Source organism: Pinus tabuliformis, chromosome 1_2 (genome assembly GCF_031772625.1).
Source record: "Pinus tabuliformis cultivar Carrire ecotype Pingquan chromosome 1_2, CPIR1, whole genome shotgun sequence".
In the NCBI taxonomy this organism is placed as follows: Eukaryota; Viridiplantae; Streptophyta; class Pinopsida; order Pinales; family Pinaceae; genus Pinus; species Pinus tabuliformis.
In genome coordinates, this window is record NC_142298.1 from 464,875,688 (window position 1) to 464,897,149 (window position 21,462).

General features: G+C 41.2%; 1 protein-coding gene across 1 annotated transcript in view; it reads left to right on the forward strand.

Annotated features, from left to right (window-relative positions):
* LOC149206359 (antimicrobial ginkbilobin-2-like protein) overlaps window positions 1–19,265 on the forward strand; it is a 54,665-nt gene extending 35,400 nt beyond the window's left edge. The window contains exon 3 of the mRNA XM_089397672.1: window positions 19,129–19,265. Coding sequence (XP_089253798.1) covers window positions 19,129–19,265 — 137 coding nt within the window. The remainder of the gene's footprint in view (window positions 1–19,128) is intronic.
* The last annotated feature ends 2,197 nt before the right edge of the window (window positions 19,266–21,462 follow it).

Here is a 21,462-nt window from a genome sequence, read left to right on the forward strand (position 1 = left end):
ATATTTATAGCATGGGAGCCATTGTCTCCACACTCTTTAGAGTAATGTGTTTTCCGCATGAAGGCCGAGTGGTCCAGCTCGTAGACCAGCTTTCGTTCCCTGGCTCACACATCGCTAATAGTCAAATGCCATCCCTAAATGGTCTTTTCACTCAAGGAATGTCTCATCAATTTCCAGTCCGTCCACCTGAAGAATGCGAGTAATTTGGGAGGACATGACTAAAACCCAAGGGGCATGCACCCTGGCATGTTCCGGCAGGAAAACTCTAGGCATAGAGTAGATTTCTGTGAAGGATATATGACTAGTCCAATGCCCGTTCGTACAGGAAGAGGGAATTAGACCGGAATAAGATACCTCCATTAGAAGGTAGGCCTTTCTTGATAGAACAAATGTTTTGTCTGCAAATTGAAGGGTAACCTAGAAACTCTACTTCACTATGCCTGGGGGCATGCAAACCTTTTGTGCACAAATGAAGAGCAGCCTCTATAGTTTTTCTGGCTTCGACTGCTTAAGTTGGGTGAATGGTCAAATTGACCGTTTTCCTTCGCAGGGGCCAAATGGCACCAACAAAGTAAAGGAAAAATTTTCCTACTTGACCTTAGTAGTTAACTAGCCCTTAGGGCAATAGTTGGTCGTTCCTAGCTTGCATGCGAAAGGATACGGAGCAAAGCTTCGAGAGGTGCAAGCTCCATAAAAATGGAATCTATCGATGAGACGTCGTTATTATATGACTGGCACGAGCAGTTTTTATGTGAAGTTCAAGCTCGTTAAAAATTAAACCTAAGCACGAGCAAATGTTTTCCCCAGAGTTTAAGCTCATTAAAAAAATGAACCAATCTCCAGTAAATAACCATTGTGAATGCATTATCATCAGCTTTTGATCCTTGGTCATGTTCTCATCATCACCTCCACTCTGTTTTAGCCGATCATATGCCTCCATTTGATTGTTTACCCTTTTTGAGGAACATCCGCGACGAGTGATTCTGTTAGCCATCCTTGTGACACTACCGTGATTGGAAAATTCCAAACCTTACCTGGAATCAGCTGGTACCTGAAATTATCACTTGTTCCTCAAAAAACGAGTCTCCTTTAAGATCTTTTCATCTGACTCGTAAGATATGAAAAGATTGCTGAGCGATTGGCCTCTCCAGCTTGTTAAAGCTACCGGAAGTGCTATCCCTCTAGATTTTAATCTTTTTGTACCTAAGGGATTATTACACAAAAAGATCGAGCGCTTGTCTTTTTCGCTTGTTAAAACTATCGAAAATTCATCCCTTTCGTATTATTTTATACTTTTTTGGACTTAAGGGATTATATGACGAAAAAGGATTATTGGAGTTTCCTTTCTGTCCCTTTTCAGACTCCCTAAAATTGAAAAAGGACTGAGTTATCATTGTCATTAAACTCGTTAAAATCAATGGCGACAAACTTGTCCAAATGGACGAGAACAAGTTTCTCTGTTGCTAGGCTCATTAAAACATAGCGACGGGTTCGCTCGAAGGGTGGATTATAGAACAAGCATATGTTATCCTCCTCAAGCTTGATAAAAATAAAGAGGTACTGGTCAGAAATGACTGGGGAAAATTGGGAAGAAAACTTGAAGAAACTTTATTGGTAGCAAGTCACTTTTGAACATGACACTTTCAATCCACGTCTGAGTCAGGTTGGGTTATTCTGTTCACTAGTCATATCACCATTGGTCCATTGTACCATCCATGTTTGGGGTTAACACTACCAATCCATTCAGTGTCGCCGGTATGTTCAAGAGAAGTTGCTCAGAGAATTCACCTATGTCTCATCCGCTCCAATACATTCACGCTCCATTCTTTCATGACCACCACCTTGAACCTTGTATCATCAGATCATTTTCATCTCCACAAAATCATTTGCTCCGTTCCACATCGTAGATGTGGGATTCATTAAGTCCCTCCTGCAACGGGTCGCTTCTTGTTGACATCAGATCATTATCCAAGAAGTCGACCTAGGAACAACCCTTTCAGTACTTTGAAGCTTGCATGCCTCAATGGAAAGTTTCTCACTTCCAGCGACAGGTTTACATTAATGGGCTTCGACCAAAAGATTTTGCTTGGTGTTCGACGCCAAGTCCCTTTTTCACACCACGTGAATTGTACTGTAGTACCTTGAGGGTCAATCATTATCGGTGATTCCTCTCGTGCCTGTTAACAGCTTACATCATTGGCTGGTAATCAGGCAATGTCTTTCCATGTTCGACTCCAGAACATCTTTCACATGGATTGACTTGTACTCTGAGTAAAGATTGAACGAGTTTGAAGACCCAGGATCTAGTTTCATCCATCCGGGCTATGATATATTTAGGAATATAAAGACATCAAATGTACGTCATTGCCGAATAGATGATCATCCGAATCAAAGGATGATGACTCCGTTCGAATCATCAGTCTGCTACACAGACGGTTGTCTGTCCTATGTACATGAAAATGAATTTATGAAGCTGAGCATCGGAATGCCCACCTCAGCTAGATCATGAAAAATATTATGAAGATAATGTATTGTATTGTATCTTATTACAGGTCGCCTTCCAGCTCGAAAAAACTTCAGATCCTCATGATAAAGCATTTCACCCGACATCAAAAGATTAATGACCTCATGCTTCAGGGGGCAACTGTTATAGAAATTTTTGGGCACTGCAATCCCAATCATATATGTCCACAAACCAAGGGCTTCTAAGTCCCTAAAATTGTTGTTTCATACCCTAAAGGAACAAGGTCAGCTGATTACATCATCTCCCAAAAGTTCTCCATAGAAAACTGCTCAGAACTGGTCAAAACTAGACCATACAGAATGCCCAGTGTAGAGGGTGCGATGCATCTCACCTGCTCAATGTAAAAAGTGTGATGCATACTAGAAGGCCCTTCTGTAGGGTGTGATGGGCGAGAATAGACAAATTGTAGAGACAGTTTGCAAGGTGGATGATCATGGAATCTTCCAAAAACTTCTCTTGTGACACTTGCCTCTCTGAATTCACCTAGGGATGAGTAAGAGATCATCAATCTCGAAGTGGAATCAAGAACTATCAGAGAGAGGACACTAATCAAAATCCCAAAAACTGACTCACCCCCCTACAATCATCTATATATGGATCCCTCATCACAGAGATCCAGAGGCTGGAATCTTGGATCTTGTAAGGAAGTGTTGTTGGTTTCTTGGTGCAATATCACAGTGTTGGGTGATCTAAGCTTTTCATGAGGTGAAGAAGGGCTTTCATGCTGAGAGGATGACGTTGGGTTAGAAAAATGGGTTGTAATCCTCTTTGCTATTCTTGATATTAATAAAACTATTCAAGTTTTCCTCCACATTCTTGTATGATTGATGATATATGCATTTGTGTGGTCAATATATATCTGGTCCTATATTGTTTATGATTGTAGATCTATGTTCTTCGATAGTATTATGCTGTTTTGATTCCGTAGGTGCTCTTTGAAGCTGGGTAAACGAAGAAGGAGCGGCAAGGATCTGTCAGAAGGGAGAGGAATCAAGCAAGGAACCAAGCGCAAGATTAAGGTTGGTGTCCTTTGTTCCACTCTTATCTATTTTTCATAAAGGAAAGCGAAAGTAGTTTTGGTTTGTTTATTTCTAAGATAGTTACCCGTCTTAGTGGGACTAGCAGCTCCGAGTGGGCACTAGATTTCTCAATAACAAAAGGTCATGTTGTCTTCAACACAGATTTTGTAATGGAATTTGGCGGGTTTATCCTTTCCATCATCAAGAAGCACAATAGCCTTCTTCTTTGGGTTTTGCTACTTTGTTGACATCTCCTCAGAAGGATCGATATTTTTCTTATTCTTTTTGTTCTTACCATTGTGTTTCTATGTATATTGCACAGAGTTTATCGTGGTGGTAGGAAGAGTATTCAATTTGGTAGAGGGGTCCACTGACATCTGGGAAATGTGACCTCTGAGTTGTTTTATAGCAGCCCAGGAGGTTGCACTGATAATTCTATCGACGTGCGCTCCGGGTTGTTGAGTAGCAGGAGCAATGGAGTTGCGAGGGGCATTTGGGATTACGTCGTATATAGTGCTAGACTACGAATATATTAGATCCAAATGCTAGGCATGACGTATGGATTGGTCTTCTGTGACTGCACCACCTAAGGCGACATCCTTAGCGATTTGGGGGAGTAGAGACTTGCATAACCAATCCGCTAAGAGATAGTCTGGGAAGGGAGCTTTGACTAACCTCCGCCTATGTCTCCATTCATGTATATGATTAGAAATGTGGGTGGCGGTATCCTGACATAATGAAGTAACGAGTTCTATCCCAGTTTCATAGCAGATGGGTAGCTGGAAGTGCTTTAAGAATTCCATCGCTAGAGCATCAAAGGTATTGACAGACGTGCGTGGTATCTCAATGTACCACTTGGTTGCATTGCTAGAAAGGGTACGGGGTGCTATAGGATAAAATGCATGGTGTATGGAGAATGAAGATACCATCAAAGGTCTTCTCGTGACCTTTGGAAAACTGTAAGATTATTTACAACTATCACAAAGCTACATGCATGTTCATAGACAATAACTAACTACCAAAGTAAGATAGATAGATGACCCCAAGCCTCTATGTAGATTTGCTGGAGAGCGCAATGCAGCTAGGTGGAAGTCCCCTGAGCCGGCTCCAGATCAAGTCCTGCACATAGAAGAGACAAGCATAATCACAACATACAACCTTGATAACTAAGACATGAATACATAAAAGAACATCTATTTACACATAACTAAGCTACTCATGCTAAAAGGTATTGGACAAACAAGAAAAATGAATGATAGTACCAACACCAAGGAGTAGACAGTACAACTGCAGTTCTGTATTAATGTCGGAAGAATGATTACAACCATCTATTTCATTAGCCTTCCCTTAACCCTCTAGCTTCTCTCTCTCTCTCCCTTCTTACCAACTTCTTTTGATTTGAGACAATGCTCGACAATCAAGTATGCTATTCTTTCAAATGATTTGACCTCTATCACCATAGCCCTATCTTTTCTTATGTAGCAATTGAGTTAGGGTTTCCAAGTTCCTCCATGAGTTCCCTAAGGTAAAAGAAATGAAGTTTCCATGCTTTTCTGCTCTTTCCCATTCGGTTCCTTCATTAGGATTAGAAACCCCATAAATAGGTCGAACTTTAGATGTTTCCTTGCTTTTTCGAGTGAATTGAGGAGAAAATATCTAGATATTTATGAGTCAATTCACTCCTTTGACCTTTAGAACTTCATTAGGATCCACTAACACTACTCCCGAGCTAAAAAATAGAGTTAGTTGGGTCACTAACGCTCCCTTAGGTTTACAGAGAGGCTTTATAAAGCAGGTTGTCAGTGTATAGCCAACGTTAGTGTGGAAAGAAGGCATGTGATCTTGGTCTTTGCTTTAGCTATCATGTCTCTCCCCTCTAAGCTAATGAGGGGGTCATTTTGTTGTTTAACGGATGCCCCCTAAAGTGTGAGATCAGAGGTTGTGATGATGTCCAAAATACTTTACTTAACTATAATTTTCCTTCTTTGACAAAAAGAGAGAGAGGATCGTAGTTTTGGGTGGTACTAGAAACCTGATACAACACACACACACACACACACACACACACATATATATATAATAATTTCATGAGTCGGGCATTCCCATGCTCAGTAGCTATGTCAGAGTGATTTTGTCATCAAAGAGATATGACGATGCTAGCCGCCGATAAGCACAATGCGGATCCAGTGTCATAATAGGATCATTCTGATGAGCTGTCTCCAAAAAACAATATATGCAGCTTGGGAGAGGAAACAAGGCTGAATTATGCAAGCCTCTACCCAAGGTCTTGATTTCCGCTTCATCGAATAGCATAAATCGATGCATATGAATATATGCTTTGATGTCGAACATGCACGAAATCATCTGATTACCAATCAATAATGGAAACCATTACTAGACATGAGGAAGGCCACCAATAATGGTGATGGTCTCCAAGATGCACAGTACAATCTAACAAGTGTGAAAGATGTTTTTGTCGTCGAACACCCATAGAATCACTTAACTAGGATCCAATAATGAGAACCCCTGATAAAAAACAAGGCGACCTACTACTAATGTCTGCAAGTACCAAGGCACTGAATGTGTTTCTAGGTTGTCTTCCTAGATACAATGTTGACGTCAATAGTAAGACACCTGTCGGAAGGTAGGAAATAATGTGTCCTACATCAATCGACACGAAACGGGAGAAGAATGATTTGTTTTTTGAGGAATCTTTGAGCATTGGGTCTAAATGACAGAGGGCATGACGAAAGTATATGTTTGATGGGTTGGTGGAGGAAACAAAATGTTAACCCTGTAACAATAGAAGGCACGACAATGGTTTTAACCATGCAGCACTAGACTCATGAACACCAAAGAGTGTTAGGATACAGAGATGCAAGAACACCAAGGTATTTAGGCTAAACTCATAGGATGGTAGGATTCATATTGAGAGGCCATCACAAGGAAGGTTTATTTGAGGGAGTTCCATGTTAAAGAGAATGACTACTGCCAAACCACGCTTTCTAATACGGAATACAGTTGTATTGTCCACTATCCCTGTCTGATTAGTTTAGTGAGTCCAGACGGGTAAACTAATTAATCTTTTCATATTTTAAGAGTCTGAAAAGGAGTACAAAAAGAGCGACTCTATGCCCTATCTGATTAGTTTAATGAGTCCAGATAGGCAAACTCTTTGACCTTTTCATGTTTTAAGACTCTGAAAAGGATTGTAAAAAGAGAAACTCTATTCCTTGTCTACTTAATTTAATGAGTCCAGATGAGAAAACTCGGTGGTCTTTTCATATTTAGAGAGTCTGAAAAGATCGTAAGGAACGACTCCATGGTTGTCCCTTTGTCATAGTTGTTAACCAAGTGCGACAAAAGGTTAATAGTATACCCAGATCGGCTACTTTTATGTAAGTTAATCTATTGAATCCAGATAAAGAGAAACCTATGTTGAATATATGTTGACCTCATTTTGTTAAGAGTATGAGGAGATGGAGTAAACTCATTTTTCGTCATGAATTTTTAATGAGTCACGCGACGACAAACTCAATACCTTCATCAAATTTTAACAAGTCAAATGAAGAAAACTCAAGGTATCATTTTCAGTTTATTGAGCAAGGAAAAAGAGGTAAAAGAATTGTTCATTCCTTCTTCGTAGATTTAACGAGCCCGAAGAAGGTGAAAAACTCGGGGATTTTTCGATTTAAGAGCGAGAAATGGTCCCAAAAAAGCAAGTGCTCTGGTTGCTGGCGTAGATTTTAAACGAGCCCGGTGACAAAAACTCAGAATTTTTCAGTTTAACGAGTGAGAAGAGTACCTAAAAGAATGCTTGGGTTATCTTTATAATTTTTTAATGAGCCTAAAGAAAAAACTCATGATTTTTTCAGTTTAATGATCGAGAAAAAAGTGCCTAAAATGAATGCTCTAATGATATTTTTCAGTTTAATGAGAGAGAAAAAGAGCGAAAAAGAGTTGCTAAAACCATCGTATTATGTGTTTAGTGAGCCCAATGATGACAAACTCGAGGATTTTTTAGTTCAAGAGCAAGAAAAGGTGCCAAAAAAGAACATGCTCATATCTTCTTTTTAGTAGTTTAACGAGCCCAAAGAAGGAGACTTGAGGTTTTTTGGATTAACGAGCAAGAAAAATACCATAAAAAGAATGCTCGCTCTTCTTCGTGGTAGTTTAATGAACCCAAAGAAGGAGAATTGAGGATTTTTCAGATTAACGAGCAAGAAAAATACCATAAAAAAATGCTCGATCTTCTTCGTGGTGGTTTAACAAGCTCAAAGAAGGAGACTCGAGGATTTTTCGGATTAACGAGCAAGAAAAATACCATAAAAATAATGCTCAATCTTCTTTGTGGTAGTTTAATGAGCCCAAAGAAGGAGACTAAAGGTTTTTTCAGATTAACGAGCAAGAAAAATACCATGAAAGGAACGCTTGATCTTCCTTGATCTCATGCTTGATAATAGAAGGGTCTATGCCATGCATTTCCTCATAAGACCAAGGAAAAACATCATGGAAGTCCTTAAAAGGGTAGGTGAAGCTCACAATTTCCTTAGGATTGCGATTGGCTCCAATCTGTATGTTTTCAATGATGCCTATCATGACTAAAATATCGATGAGCAATGTCCTTGAAAGATTGCCCATGTTTCCCTTCGAGTCCAAAGTTTGGATAGTCATATATGGTGAGGAAACAATTTCAGGTGTGTCAAATGACACGATTTGAAGAGGCATCGTGTCTGAATTAGATATCGAAACACGATGGTGCAAGTCCTCCCAAGGTCGCTCTTCTAAACTCGTGATCTCTCTAATAGCTAGGACTTGATTGAGGGGATCGAAAGAAGGAGTTGTTATGGGAGGGGTAGTGGTACTATTAGCTGTGACCAAAGTGACTAGAGAGTTGGATGTAGATTGAATGGCATGGTAGGCCAATTCATCTGGTGACAGAAACATTTTTTCTTCGTAAGTGTCAATGTCTAAAGGAGCCATGAGGATCCAAGGATCGGTCGGTTTGTGAGGAATGGATGAAACCATAAACACCATCTGTGGAACCATGGGTGGCAGAAGAGGGAAACAACCCATCAGGGAAGAGCCCTTCAATAGACCAGTATCGATACTAACGTAAGAGTCGGGTACACCACCCGTTAAGGGTACAAAGATGCTAGGTAACAAAGAGTAATTTTGGGGTACAAAAGGACAACTGGTCCACTGTGACTATCTTTCCATCCAAGGGAAATAGGATGATACGGAAGACCAAAAACACAATGGCATTCATGGCATAAGTCCAAGTGTGGCCCAAAAGCAAATTATAGTTGAGTTTATGATCCACGACTTCGTTATCCACTGTTACCATTTTCCCACTCAAGGTGATGGGTTAGCTAGCTAGGTAACATTTTGGGATGAAAGTGTGTCCGTCGAAAGCTTTAAGGGAATTCGACGACGGGGATAGGGTTGGAGAACCCAAAGTGAGCCAACATGAAGCCAACATGACGCAGGTAGAAGCACCTTTATTGATGACAGTTCTATGTATACCTTTACCTTTCGAAAATATTTGCACCTGAAATGCAAGCTGGTGAGAAAGGGGAGGTTTACATTTTTCCATGTTGAAAATTGCAAGCATGGAATCCTGTGGGTCGATACCACCAATAGCCGAAAGAAAAGCTTTCCTTTGTGCTGGACATGTTAATACTTAGAGCGCTGACATAGCCAACGACACTTGTGCCAATTCTTATACAATGCTGTAATTTCGGGTGCCACATGTAGATGTATTGTGCATTGTGCATCGAAGTGCCCCTTTAGGGGGGCAAATCACAAGGTCAACAACTAGCTTTTCAATATGAAAATCGTTAGGCAGCAGTGGGTTTTGACTTGAGGAACGTTCCTCTGCATGAGCGATAGGATCTCCATAAGGTTTGGCTCCGGTTTGTAGATCTACCATTTCAAATGTATAAATGGTAGAGGGTCCTTCACCAACTGAAGGATGTTGCGAACCACCATTGCCCCCTTGCAGAGGCTGGGGTTGGTTGGCAATGAGGTGTTGTTGTTGCTGAGTGGGGAAAGGATTATTAAGGATAGCGGGGGTCCTACCAGTATCCATTTTAGCATTGTATTTTTTTCATTCCTGAAGATGTGGGCAGCGATAGGTCATGTGGTCTTCAACATAGATTTTGCAAGGGAATCTAGTGGGTTTATCCTTTCCATCGTCAGGAGGAGTAGCGGCCTTTTGCTTTGGTCTTTGCTGCTTTATTGATTTCTCCTCAAAATGAGCGGTCTTTTTCTTATTCTTCTTGTTCTAACCACAAGGTTTTTGCATAGACTGCACAGAGTTTATCGTGGTGGTAGGAAGAGCAGTCGATTTGGTAGAGGGGTCCACTGACATCTGGGCAATGTGACTGCTAAGTTGTTTTACAGCAGCCCCAAAGGTTGCACCGATAATCCCATCGGTGTGCGCTCTCGGGTGCTGAGTAGCAGAAACATTGGAGTTGCGAGGGGCATTAGGGATTACATTGTAAAGAGTGTAGACTATGAATATATCAGATCTAAGTGCTGGGCACGATGTATGGATTGGTCTTTTGTGACCACACCACCTAAGGCAACATCTTTAGTGATTTGTGGGAGTAGGGACTTGTAGAACTAGTTCGCTAAGAGATAGTCTAGGAGGGGAGCTTTGAATAACCTCTGCCTACGTCTCCATTCATGTATATGATCAGAGATGTGGGTGGTAGTACCTTGATGTAATGAAGTGAGGCGCTCTGTCCCAGTCTCATAGTGGATGGGTAGCTACAAGTGCTTTAAGAATTCCACCGCTAGAGCATCGAAGGTATTTACTCACGTGTGTGGTAACTCAATTTACCACTTAGTTGTGTTGCCAGTGAGGGTGTGGGGAAAAAGACGTAACCAGACACTATCATCCACCATGGAGTTGGAAACACACAAAAGATGATAGGTGGTGATATGGGTGCCCGGATCCTCCCCTTATTTCCCTTCGAACTTGGGGATGTCTCTTGGTATTTTATGTGGGATCGGCGGCCAAAGTAAGTTATGATAGATGGGGTCATTTTTAAGTTTGTACAAGTCGAGGATATCCAACGTTGCCAAGAAAGGAAGAGTGTTTGGTGCCCCTGACTCTGACCAAGGTGATGACATATGACTTGAGGATCCTTGCAGTCCTCCCATTGCTTGAGTCCCAATATTATACATAGGTTGCGTGGTATAGTAGTTTCCTTGGGGTATGGCATTTTAATGTGGATTTCCATGGGGATTGTGATGTAGGGGTATCGAATTGCCCCTAGGATAAGCAGTTCCCCCTTGACTCATTTGAATTGTGAGTAGGGTGCCCCCATGGATTGGTTGGGACATCCTTGAGGATTCCTGCCTGCCACAGAACTAACCATATGTCCTTGATTGACATAAGGAACACTCATGTCAATCAGTGACTGACCATGCATGCCTGAGAATGGAGGGGGAACTGTTACATTCCCAATTGGTATGTGCATATTGGGATGCCCCCAGATGCTTGAATTTGGGGGTTTGAACTGTACAATGGCTGCCGACCATATCGTTGGTGGATGGGAACCGTGCTAATAGTACTATATTGAGCGTTATAAGGAGTGTTGTATGTAGCGCTTGTCAAAGCTATACATTTTGACACTAAAGGGGTGGAACCCGACATCAGCTAGGTTGCACTCGTGGAGGGTGTCATTTGAGTGTTTGTACCTGGGGCAAATGGGATAACGGGGTTTGCCATCAACGGTGTGGTGGTGACTGTTGACTGGGGAAGTGGTGGAGGACCAAAATTGTCCCCAAAGTTCCACGACCCATTAGTCGTCGAAGGGATGGATGGAAATGTTCTACTTAAAGAAATAGGGAGTACACGTGCCAAGGGGGTCCAACGCATTCATGAGTGGAGGGTTGAAGGGAGGAAGAAATCCTTCGGTAAAGAAATCCTCCGACAAACTTGAATCGTCGGTTGTCAAAATAGATTCCGTGTAAGATCTAGGAGACTGATTCCCCGAAGATGGGGAATCCGGTTCAATAGCGCTCGGCAGATCTTCCACAATGAGTGGAGGAAGTCCTAACAATCATCTAGATTGATGACGAGGGCCGAATGTAGCCACATTGACCATTAATTTTTATCAATAAATTTTATCGTGATATTTTTTAAAGTCTCAATAATAGCACACAGGTACCTAAAAATACAAAAAATACACTAAGTTGATTAATCAACAAACAGAGGGAAATGACCCTATCTAATAAGCACCGATCACTGGAGATAAAACCCGGTATCACAATGAATAACAGAGAGGGATGGCCAAATGTACAGTTACGGTTACTCTATAGCTTCGCCCGAACCTCAGATTGAGGGGCCAAGTACTCTCGTGAAGACGAGCACCCTCCCAAAAACTAAAGACAGAGTAGGTATGTTTGTGTTAGGTACCAAGGCAGCCCACCCCAGTCACCTTGTGTAATTCCCTAAAAGATTGGCCACTAAGGATACCTGAGATCATAGAAACTACTAGGGGGGACATAGTCTCAGACAATACGCTGTGTGGGAAGGATACCCGAGTCCTCGACTTAGCTCCAAAATCCCCAAAGGGATCCCCAATACACAGAATACCCAAAGGAGTTTCAAGTGAAGGCAGACTACCTTCACTTACAGTCCAATGTTGTCTTGTATTTAGCTCTTCTTTGACTGGAGTGGTATTGGTAGTATGAGTGTAGAAGGAATTTTCTCTCTTTTAATGACACTAGTTTTGTTTTTTGACCTTGGGTAGTTTACTCGCACTGCCTATCCCAAGATCCTAGCCTGAACTAATGTTTGTTTGCTCAATAGAGAGTTACTGATTGATTTTAGGTAAATTTTATGTGTACTTTTTTAGTGTCTTCAGTAGGGGATTTGATGTATGAAATGTGATGGGATTCTGACTCAAAAATCATGCACAAGACAATGCTAAAAAAATATTCAATTCGATGAAAACAAGTTGTATTCTACAGGTGAGAGTCTTTCACATATTCATATTTTTTCCATGCATCTTAGTCATTATAATACATGCATAACCAACAGAAATCTTTCCAATGCTTTCCTAACAACTGTTTGAAACCAAAATAAAGCAGATTTAACCAGCTAAGCAGAAAAATGAATAAAAAATGTGGATCTTTCTTTCATAAAAATGTTTTAAGAAAGAAAAAAAACTTATTTCCTAAAAAAAAAAATCTTTCAGGACACCGATCTTGCTAACAAAATGTAGTTGCAGATCCCTTTCAGTCCATTAGCAGGCTTCCCATCCCTTTGAGTTTACAGACAGATTTGTATGTCAATATTTGGGGTACTAAAACTCTATAGCAGTGGCCACAGAGAGTTACTGGGTCCACTAATGCTCTATGTGTGCAGATACAGAACTTTATAAAGCATTGTGTAGTCCGGTAACCTACGTTAGTGTGGGAAAACAGCTCAAAACATGGCTTTTAGGATCAGATGCATGGATGAATATATGAAGGTAGTGCAGTAAGGCTTTGGTGGGTCACAAAGGGAATGCAGAAGTATAGGGAGGTCTTAGAAGGAGGAGGAAACTGAGAACTGTCTGGGTAAACTGGGAACTAGATGTATAGTCCCCAGTGGAGTCGCCAATTTTGCTATAGGATAAAATGCATGGTGTATGGAGAATGAAGATACCCTCAAAGGTATTCCCAGGACCTTTGGCAGACTATAAGATTATCTACAACCATCATAAAGTTACATGCATGTTCATAGACAATAACTAACTATCAAAGTAAGATAGATAGATTGCCCCAAGCCTCTATGTAGATTTGCTGGACAGCATAATGCAGCTAGGTGGAAGTCCCCTAAGCCAGCTCCAAATCAAGTCCTGCACAAAGAAGAGGCAAGCATAATCATAGCATACAACCTGGATAACTAATACATGAATACATAAAAGAACATCTATTTACACATAACTAAGCTACTCATGCTAAAAGGTATTGGACAAACAAGCAAATGAATGATAGTACCAACACCACGGAGTAGACAGTACAACTGGAGTTCTATATTAATGTCGAAAGAGTGATTACAACCATATGTTGCATCAACCTTCCCTTACCCCTCCATCTTCTCTCTCTCTCTCCCTTCTTACCAACTTCTTTTGATTTGAGAAAATGCTTGACAATCAAGTATGCTGTCCTTTCAAATTATCTGACCTCTATCACCATAGCCCTAGCTTTGCTTATGTAGCAATTGAGTTAGGGTTGCCAAGTTCCTCCATGATTTCCATAAGGTAAAAGCAATGAAGTTTCCATGCTTTTCAGCTCTTTCCCATTTACCTCCTTCATTAGGATTAGAAACCCCACAAATAGGTCAAACTTGAGATGTTTCCTTGCTTTTCTGAGTGAATTTAGGAGCAAATATCTAGATATTTATGAGTCAATTCACTCCTTTGACCTTTAGAACTTCATTAGGATCCACTAATGCTGCTCCCGAGCTAACAACTAGAGTTAGTAGGGTCACTAACGCTCCCTTAGGCTTATAGAGAAGCTTTATAAAGTAGGTTGTCAGTGTATAGCTAGCGTTAGTGTGGAAACAAGGCAAGTGATCTTGGTCTTTGCTTCAACTATCACATCTTTCCCCTCTAAGTTGAAGAGGGGGTAATTTTACCATATAACACAGGGAAAAAGATGTAACCGGATACTATCATCCACCATGGAGTTAGAAACACACCAAATATGATAGATGGTGATATGGGTACCTGGATCCTCCCCTTGTTTCCCTTCGAACTTAGCGACGTTTGTTGGTATTTTATGCGGGATTGGTGGCTAGAGTAAGTTATGATAAATGGGGTCATTTATAAGTTTGTATAAGTTAGGGATATAAAATGTTTCTAAGAAAGGAAGAGTGTGTGATGCCCCAGAATCAGACTAAGGCGATGACATATGATTTGAGGATCGTTGTGGTCCTCCCATCGTTTGAGTCCCAATATTATCCACACGTTGCGTGGTATAGTAGCTGCCTTGGGGTATGGCATTGTAATGTGGATTTCCATAAGGATTGTTAGGATGGGGTATAGAATTTCCCCCTGGATAAGTAGTGCCCCCTTGAATCATTTAAGGTTGTAAGTAGGGTGCCCTCATGGATTGGTTGGGACCTCCTTGAGGATTCCTGCCTACCATAGAACTAACCATATGTCCTTGACTGGCATAAGAGTGTTCACGTCAATAAGTGACTGACCTTGCATTCTTGAAAATGGGGGGGGGGGGGTGGCATTGTTACATTCCTGGTCGGTATATGCATATTGGAAGTGCCCCCAGATACTTGAATCTCAGGGTTATAACTATACAATGGATACCAACCATATTGTTGGTCGAAGGGACCCACGCTAACGGTGCTATATTGAGTGTTATAAGGAGCATTGTATGTAGCACCTGTTGAAGATATAGAGTTTAACACTAAAGGGGAGGAACCTGTCATAGATTAGGTTCCACTTGTGGAGGGTGTCATGTTAGGGGTTATACCTGGGACAAATGGTATAGCAGGGTTCACCATAAAAGGTGTGGTAGTGACTGTCGACTAGGGAAGTGGTGGGGGACCAAAAGTGTCCAAAATGTCCCATGACCCGTTAGTCATCAACGGGATGGGTGGAAGTGTTCCAACTGAAGACAAAGGAGGTACGGATGCAATAGGAACCAAGAGTGGGCCTAACTGATTCGTGATTGGAGGATTGTATGGAGGAAGAAATCTTGCAGTGAAGATTTAATCCTCCGATAAGCTTGAATCATTGGTTGTCCAAATTGATTCTATGTGAGATCTCGGAGACTGATTTCCTAAAGATGGGGAATCTAGTTCACTGGAGCTTAGCGGGTCCTCTAGAATGAGTGGGGGAAGTCCTAACAATCATTTAGATTGACGACGAGGGCCAGATGTAGCCATGGTGCCCAATAATTTTTATCAATAAATGTTATTGTGATGTTTATTAAAGTCTCAATGATAACACTCTGGCACCTAAAAAATAAAAAATACACGAAGTGAATCAATCAACAAACAGAGGGAAATGACCCTGTCCGATAAGCACCGATCGGTGGAGATGAAACCAAGTATCAAAATGAATAACAAAGAGGGTTGGCCAAATTTACAGTTACAGTTACTCTAGAGCTTCGCCCAAACCTCAGGTTGAGGGGCCAAGTACTTTCGTGAAGACGAGCAGCCTCCCAAAAACTCAAGACAGAGTAGGTCCATTTGTTTTAGGTACCAGGGCAACCTGCCCCAGTCACCTTATGTAAGTCCCTAAAAGTATGGCCACTAAGGGTACCTTAGATCATAGACACTAATGGGGGGGACATAGTCGCAGATAGTATGTTGCGTGGGCAGGATACCTGAGTCCCCGACTCAGCTCCAATATCCCTGAAGGGATCCTTGATAGAATACCCAAAGGAGTTGCAAGAAAAGGTGGGCTAGCTTCACTTACGGTCCAATGTTGTCTCGTATTTAGCTTTGCTTTTACTGTAGTGGTCCCAGTAGTATGAGTGCAGAAGGATTTCTCTCTTTTAATGACACTAGTTTTGGTTTCTGATCTTGGGCAGTTTACTCACACTGCCTATCCCAAGATCCTAGCCTGAACTAATGTTTGTTTGCTCTAGAAAGAGTTTCTGATTGATTTTAGGTATATTTTAAGTGTACTTTGTTAGAGTCTTCAGAAGGGGTGTTGACGTATGATATTTGGTGGGACTCTGACTCAAAATCATGCAAAAGACAATGCTTGTAAATTTTCAATTTCGATGAATAAGTTGTATTCTACAATGGGAGAGTCTTTCATACATCAATATTCGTTCCATGCATCCTATTCATTACAACACTAGCATAACTGACATAAATTTTCAATGCTCTCTAACAACTACTGAAACCAAATAATGCAAAACTTAACGAGCTAAGCAGAATAATGAATAATTTTTTTTTTCTTTTATGAAAATAAAAACTTTTAAGAAGAAAATCTATTTTCAAAAAAAAATTCTTTTAGGACACAGATATTGCAAATAAAACACAACCACAGATCCCTTAGCAGCCTAGGAGCAAGTTTCCCAACCCTTTGATGTCACAGACACAACTGTATATCAAAATTTGGGTGACTAATGCTCTGTGCTAGAGGCCACAAAGAGTTACTGGAGGCACTAATGCTCTGTTTGTGCAAACACGGAGCTTTATAAAGCTCCATTTACACTGCTAACCTGCGTTAGTGAGGGAAAATACTTAAAAATAGGGCTTTGGGTATCAGATATAGGGGTGAGCATATGAAAGAATAGTGTTGCAAGGTCCTGATGGGTCAGAAAAGGAATGTAGAAGTACGAGAAGGTCTAGAAGGAGGAGGAAACTAGGAACTTTCTTCACAAACCGGGAACTAAAGTATAGTCCCTAGCAGAGTTGCCAATTCTGCAGTAGGATTAAATGGATGGTGTATGGATAATGAAGAAACCCTCAAGGGTCTTCCCGGGACCCTTGGCAGACCGTAAGATTATCTACAACTATCACAAAGCTACATGCATGTCCATACTCAATAACTAACTATCAAGGCAAAACAGATTCATTACCTTGAGTCTCTGTGTAGATTTGCTGGAGAGCACAATGCAGCTTGGTGGAAGTCCCTTGAGCCGACTCCAGATTAAGTCCTACACATAGAATATACAAACGTAATCATAGCATAAAACCTTGACAATTAATACATGAATACACAAAAGACATCTAGTTACACATAACTATTCTACTCATGCTAAAAGGTATTGGACAAACAACTAAATGAATGATATTACCAACACCATGGAGTAGACAGTACAACTGCAGCTCTATTAATGTCGAAAGAGTGATTACAACCACCGGTTGCATCAGCCTTCCCTTACCCCTCCAGCTCCTCTCTCTCTCTCCCTTCTTACCGACTTCTTATGCTTAGATTTGAGACTATGCTTGGTAATCAAGTAAGCTATCCTTTCAAATGATTTGATCCCTTTCACAATAGCCCTAGCTCTTTGTATGTAGTATTCGAGATTAGGGTTGCCAAGTTTCTCAATGATTTTCCTTAGTTAAAATCAATGATGTTGCCATGCTTTTGAGGTCTTTCCCATTTTGCTCCTTCATTAGGATTAGAAATCCCTCAAATATGTCGAACTTTGATGCTTCCTTACTTTTTTGAGTAGATTTAGGAGATAATATAGAGATATTTTTGAGTCAATTTGCTCCTTTGACTTTTAGATCCTCATTAGGGTTTACTAACATTGTCTCCAAGCTAACAAGTAGAGTTAGTGGGGTCACTAACACTCCCTTACGCTTACATAAAAGCTTTATAAAGCATGTTTTTAGTGCATAGGAAACATTAGTGTGGAAACAAGGCCTGTGAATTTGGTTATTGCCTTAGCCATAATGTGTTTCCCCTCTGAGCTGATGAGGAGGTCATTTTGTTGTATAACAATCCTTCAATATGGTCCTCTTGGAAGTCATCCCCAGATCTTCTCTTAGGAAATCCTACATAAGCCCATCCAGATATTAGTTCAAAATAATAAATGAACACTTAAATCAAATAGTTCCTTTGTGATGATCTTTCATCATGACATCTTCCCGTAGGCATCAACATCTTGCATGCAGATTGAAACATTTCCCAAAGATATCTATTGTCAAGGGTATCCATTTGTTTCCAACTTCTATTAGAGTCTTCATATCTTTTGAGGAGATATTCTAGTCAAATATTCTTTGACTTCAGATGTTGAATGCCTTCTACCTTTGTTTCATATTATCATGATCTCTTCCTCTCTTTTCACACTTCTTTCCCAGAAGCTTCCCGTTAATTTTAGGTATCTTCTATGCTAGAGCAATTTGTTTCAAATTATTTTCCACATTAGCAATCACATCAGCATAAAGTAAACTACAAATAGAACATAAATATAAATCGCAGAAGACAAGCCAAGACAAGAGGACACAAGATGTGGCACTAGCTAGGGACAAACCCCACAATGTGGGGAAACCCTTGATCAATTCTTCTTTTATGTTCTTCAAAGTTCAGTGGAGAAAGTGAGAGAGATAGTACATTTACAATAGAAGTCAATCACTTTGACTTTTGATATTGGCATGAGATCAGTTGAAGATATATTGCTTCAACTAATTCTCTAAGGTGACTCGTTCACCTATCATAGTGTTGCATCTCGTCTATTTGCTCCACGTTACCATGTGACACCTTGTTGTACTATCACATGTGTTGAACCTTGATGACTAATCTGCTCTCATCTTCATGCTGCTCATCATGCTGCATCTTCCATGGTCTTATTCATTATCATGCTGCCCATGCTCATGATCTCATTCATCATTATGTTGCACATGCTCATATCATCATGCATCATTATGCTGTCCATGCTCATATCATCATGCTGCTTATTATGCTGGCCATGATCTCATACATCATGCTGCCTTCCTTTGGAGATAGATGCTCCGGCTATTTCGGCAGTTCCCAGTAGTTCCGGCTTTTTCGGTCATTCTAGCTTTTCCGGCAATTCTGACAGTTTCGGTATTTCCGGCTTTTCCAACTTTTTCGGCTTTTTTGGCTTTTCCGGCTTTTCTGGCATTTCCAGATTTTCTGGCAGTTTTCGCAATTACGACTTTTCTGATAGTTCCAGCTTTTCCATCTTTTTCGGCTTTTCTTGCAGTTCCGGCTTTTTCGGATTTTTTGGCTTTTCCGGAAGTTCCGGCTTCTCCGGCTTTTCCTTAGGATCTCTCCTCCTAATAAAACCCAAAGACAAGTAGAGAGAGGAAGAGATCCAAGTGTGTAGAAATGACTTGAAGTCCTCTTCTATTTATACTAACTGTTGGGATTCTGAGCCTACATAAGTTGTTGGCCGACTTAACAATTTGTCCATAACATAAATAAATTCATAACTTCATAAATACTTATCGGAATCGGATGATATTTAGATCAATCCTACACCTCTCAATGAAAGGGATCCAATAAAAATATCAGCTGCCATAAATAATATGACCCACATGGAGTTTGGCCCTCGTTTCCAATTTTAACACTCCCTCTCAACTAGGGAGAACTCCATTCGTTGATCCATATTTCCAATTGTACTATCTCTGCCATCAGTGCCCTGCACTGATCTGCTCAACTTTGCTAGCTCTGCTCAGTTCTGCATAGCTCTGTTCAGCTTTGCTGGCTCAGCTCTGCTCTGCTAGCTCTGCTCTGCTCTACTCAGCTCTATTGGCTTTGCTTTGCTCTGTTGGCTCTGTTGGCTTTGCTCTGATCTGCTCATCTCAGCTCAGCTATGCTGGCTCTGCTCTGGTCAACTTAGCTTTGCTGAGCCATGAAGAAGAAGAATTGATCGAGAATGTGTCATACCATTCTCCACTGACCCAAAGTCAGTCTCAGAGTGTGTACCACTAGTCCCAGACCAGTCCTCAACCGACCGGAAGTCAGTGTCATAGTAGGTACAACTCCTACCACTAGTTCCAAACTAGTACTTTGCTGACTCGAAGTCAGTCTCAGAGTATGTACCACTGGTGCCAGACCAGTCCTCAACTGACCCAAAGTCAATGTCATAGTAGGTACAAATCCTACCACTGGTCCCAGGCCAGTACTCTATTGACTCGAATTCAGTCTTAGAGTATTTACCACTGGTCCCAAACTAGTCCTCAACCGACCCGAAGTCAGTGTCATAGTAGGTACAACTCCTACCACTGGTCCCAAACCAGTGCTCTACTGACTCGAAGTCAGTCTCAGAGTATGTATCCCTGGTCCCAGACCAGTCCTCAACCGACCTGAAGTTAGTGTCATAGTAGGTACAACTCCTACCACTGGTCCCAAACTAGTACTCATTGATCCCAGATTAATGAAGGTCATCCTAGCATAGGGAGTATGGTAGATACAACGATGCATCCATCGGTACTACTATGGTCCCTATCCTCATTTCCCTACTCATTGATCAGATGAGAAGTACTTCCCATGAGTTCGAGACTACATGGGTAGGTTGCCTCGATGAGAGAACTTAATCAATCCTGTCCTCATAGGAGAACTAATCATCCTGCTACACAATCGCCATGGAGAACACATCATCTAGGCCTCACAGGAGAACTAATCATCCTGCTACACAATCGTCATGGAGAAACATCATCCGGACCTCACAGGAGAACTAATCATCCTGCTACACAATCGTCATGGAGAACACATCATCTAGACCTCACATGAGAATTAATCATCTTGTTACACAATCATCATGGAGAACACATCATCCAAACCTCACAGGAGAATTAATCATCCTGCTACAAAGGAGAGCGAATCATCCTATCCCACAAGAGAGTGAATCATCTTGTCCCATAAGAGAGCGAATCATCTTGTTCACAAGAGAGCGAATCCTCCTATCCATAGGAGAGTGAATCATCCTGTCCCACAAGAGAACGAATCATCTTATCCCACAAGAGAGCAAATCATCTTGTCCACAGGAGACTTAATCATCCTATCCATAGGAGAGCGAATCATCCTGTCCCAGTGCACACTGCCAGGGGAGGGTGAGTCACCTTATGTTCGTATATTGCTCTAGTAAGAATCGCAAGCCCCCAGAGCTCTAAGAGCTCAATGTATGCAACATGCAGTACCCTTTTACAAGGGTCTCTCGACGACTCCAAGTCGTTTGGGAAAATCACAAATTTGATCTTTCCCTGGGGCTCCGACAAAGTGTAGCGACCTGTACATCATCTCAGTGCGATGGATCCTCCTTGCTCATCAACTTACCATATCCCAGATAAGGCAGTATCTGATGTCTATCTGCTGGAGCAATCATTGAATACGGGATTCCTCAATAATCGAATCCCACCTTTGGTTGTCACAGAGAATCACAATGGTATTCATCATGTGTACTCACTAAAGAGTTTCCACAACTAGGAAAATTCATATGAGGTCATACTCGTAGTTATGT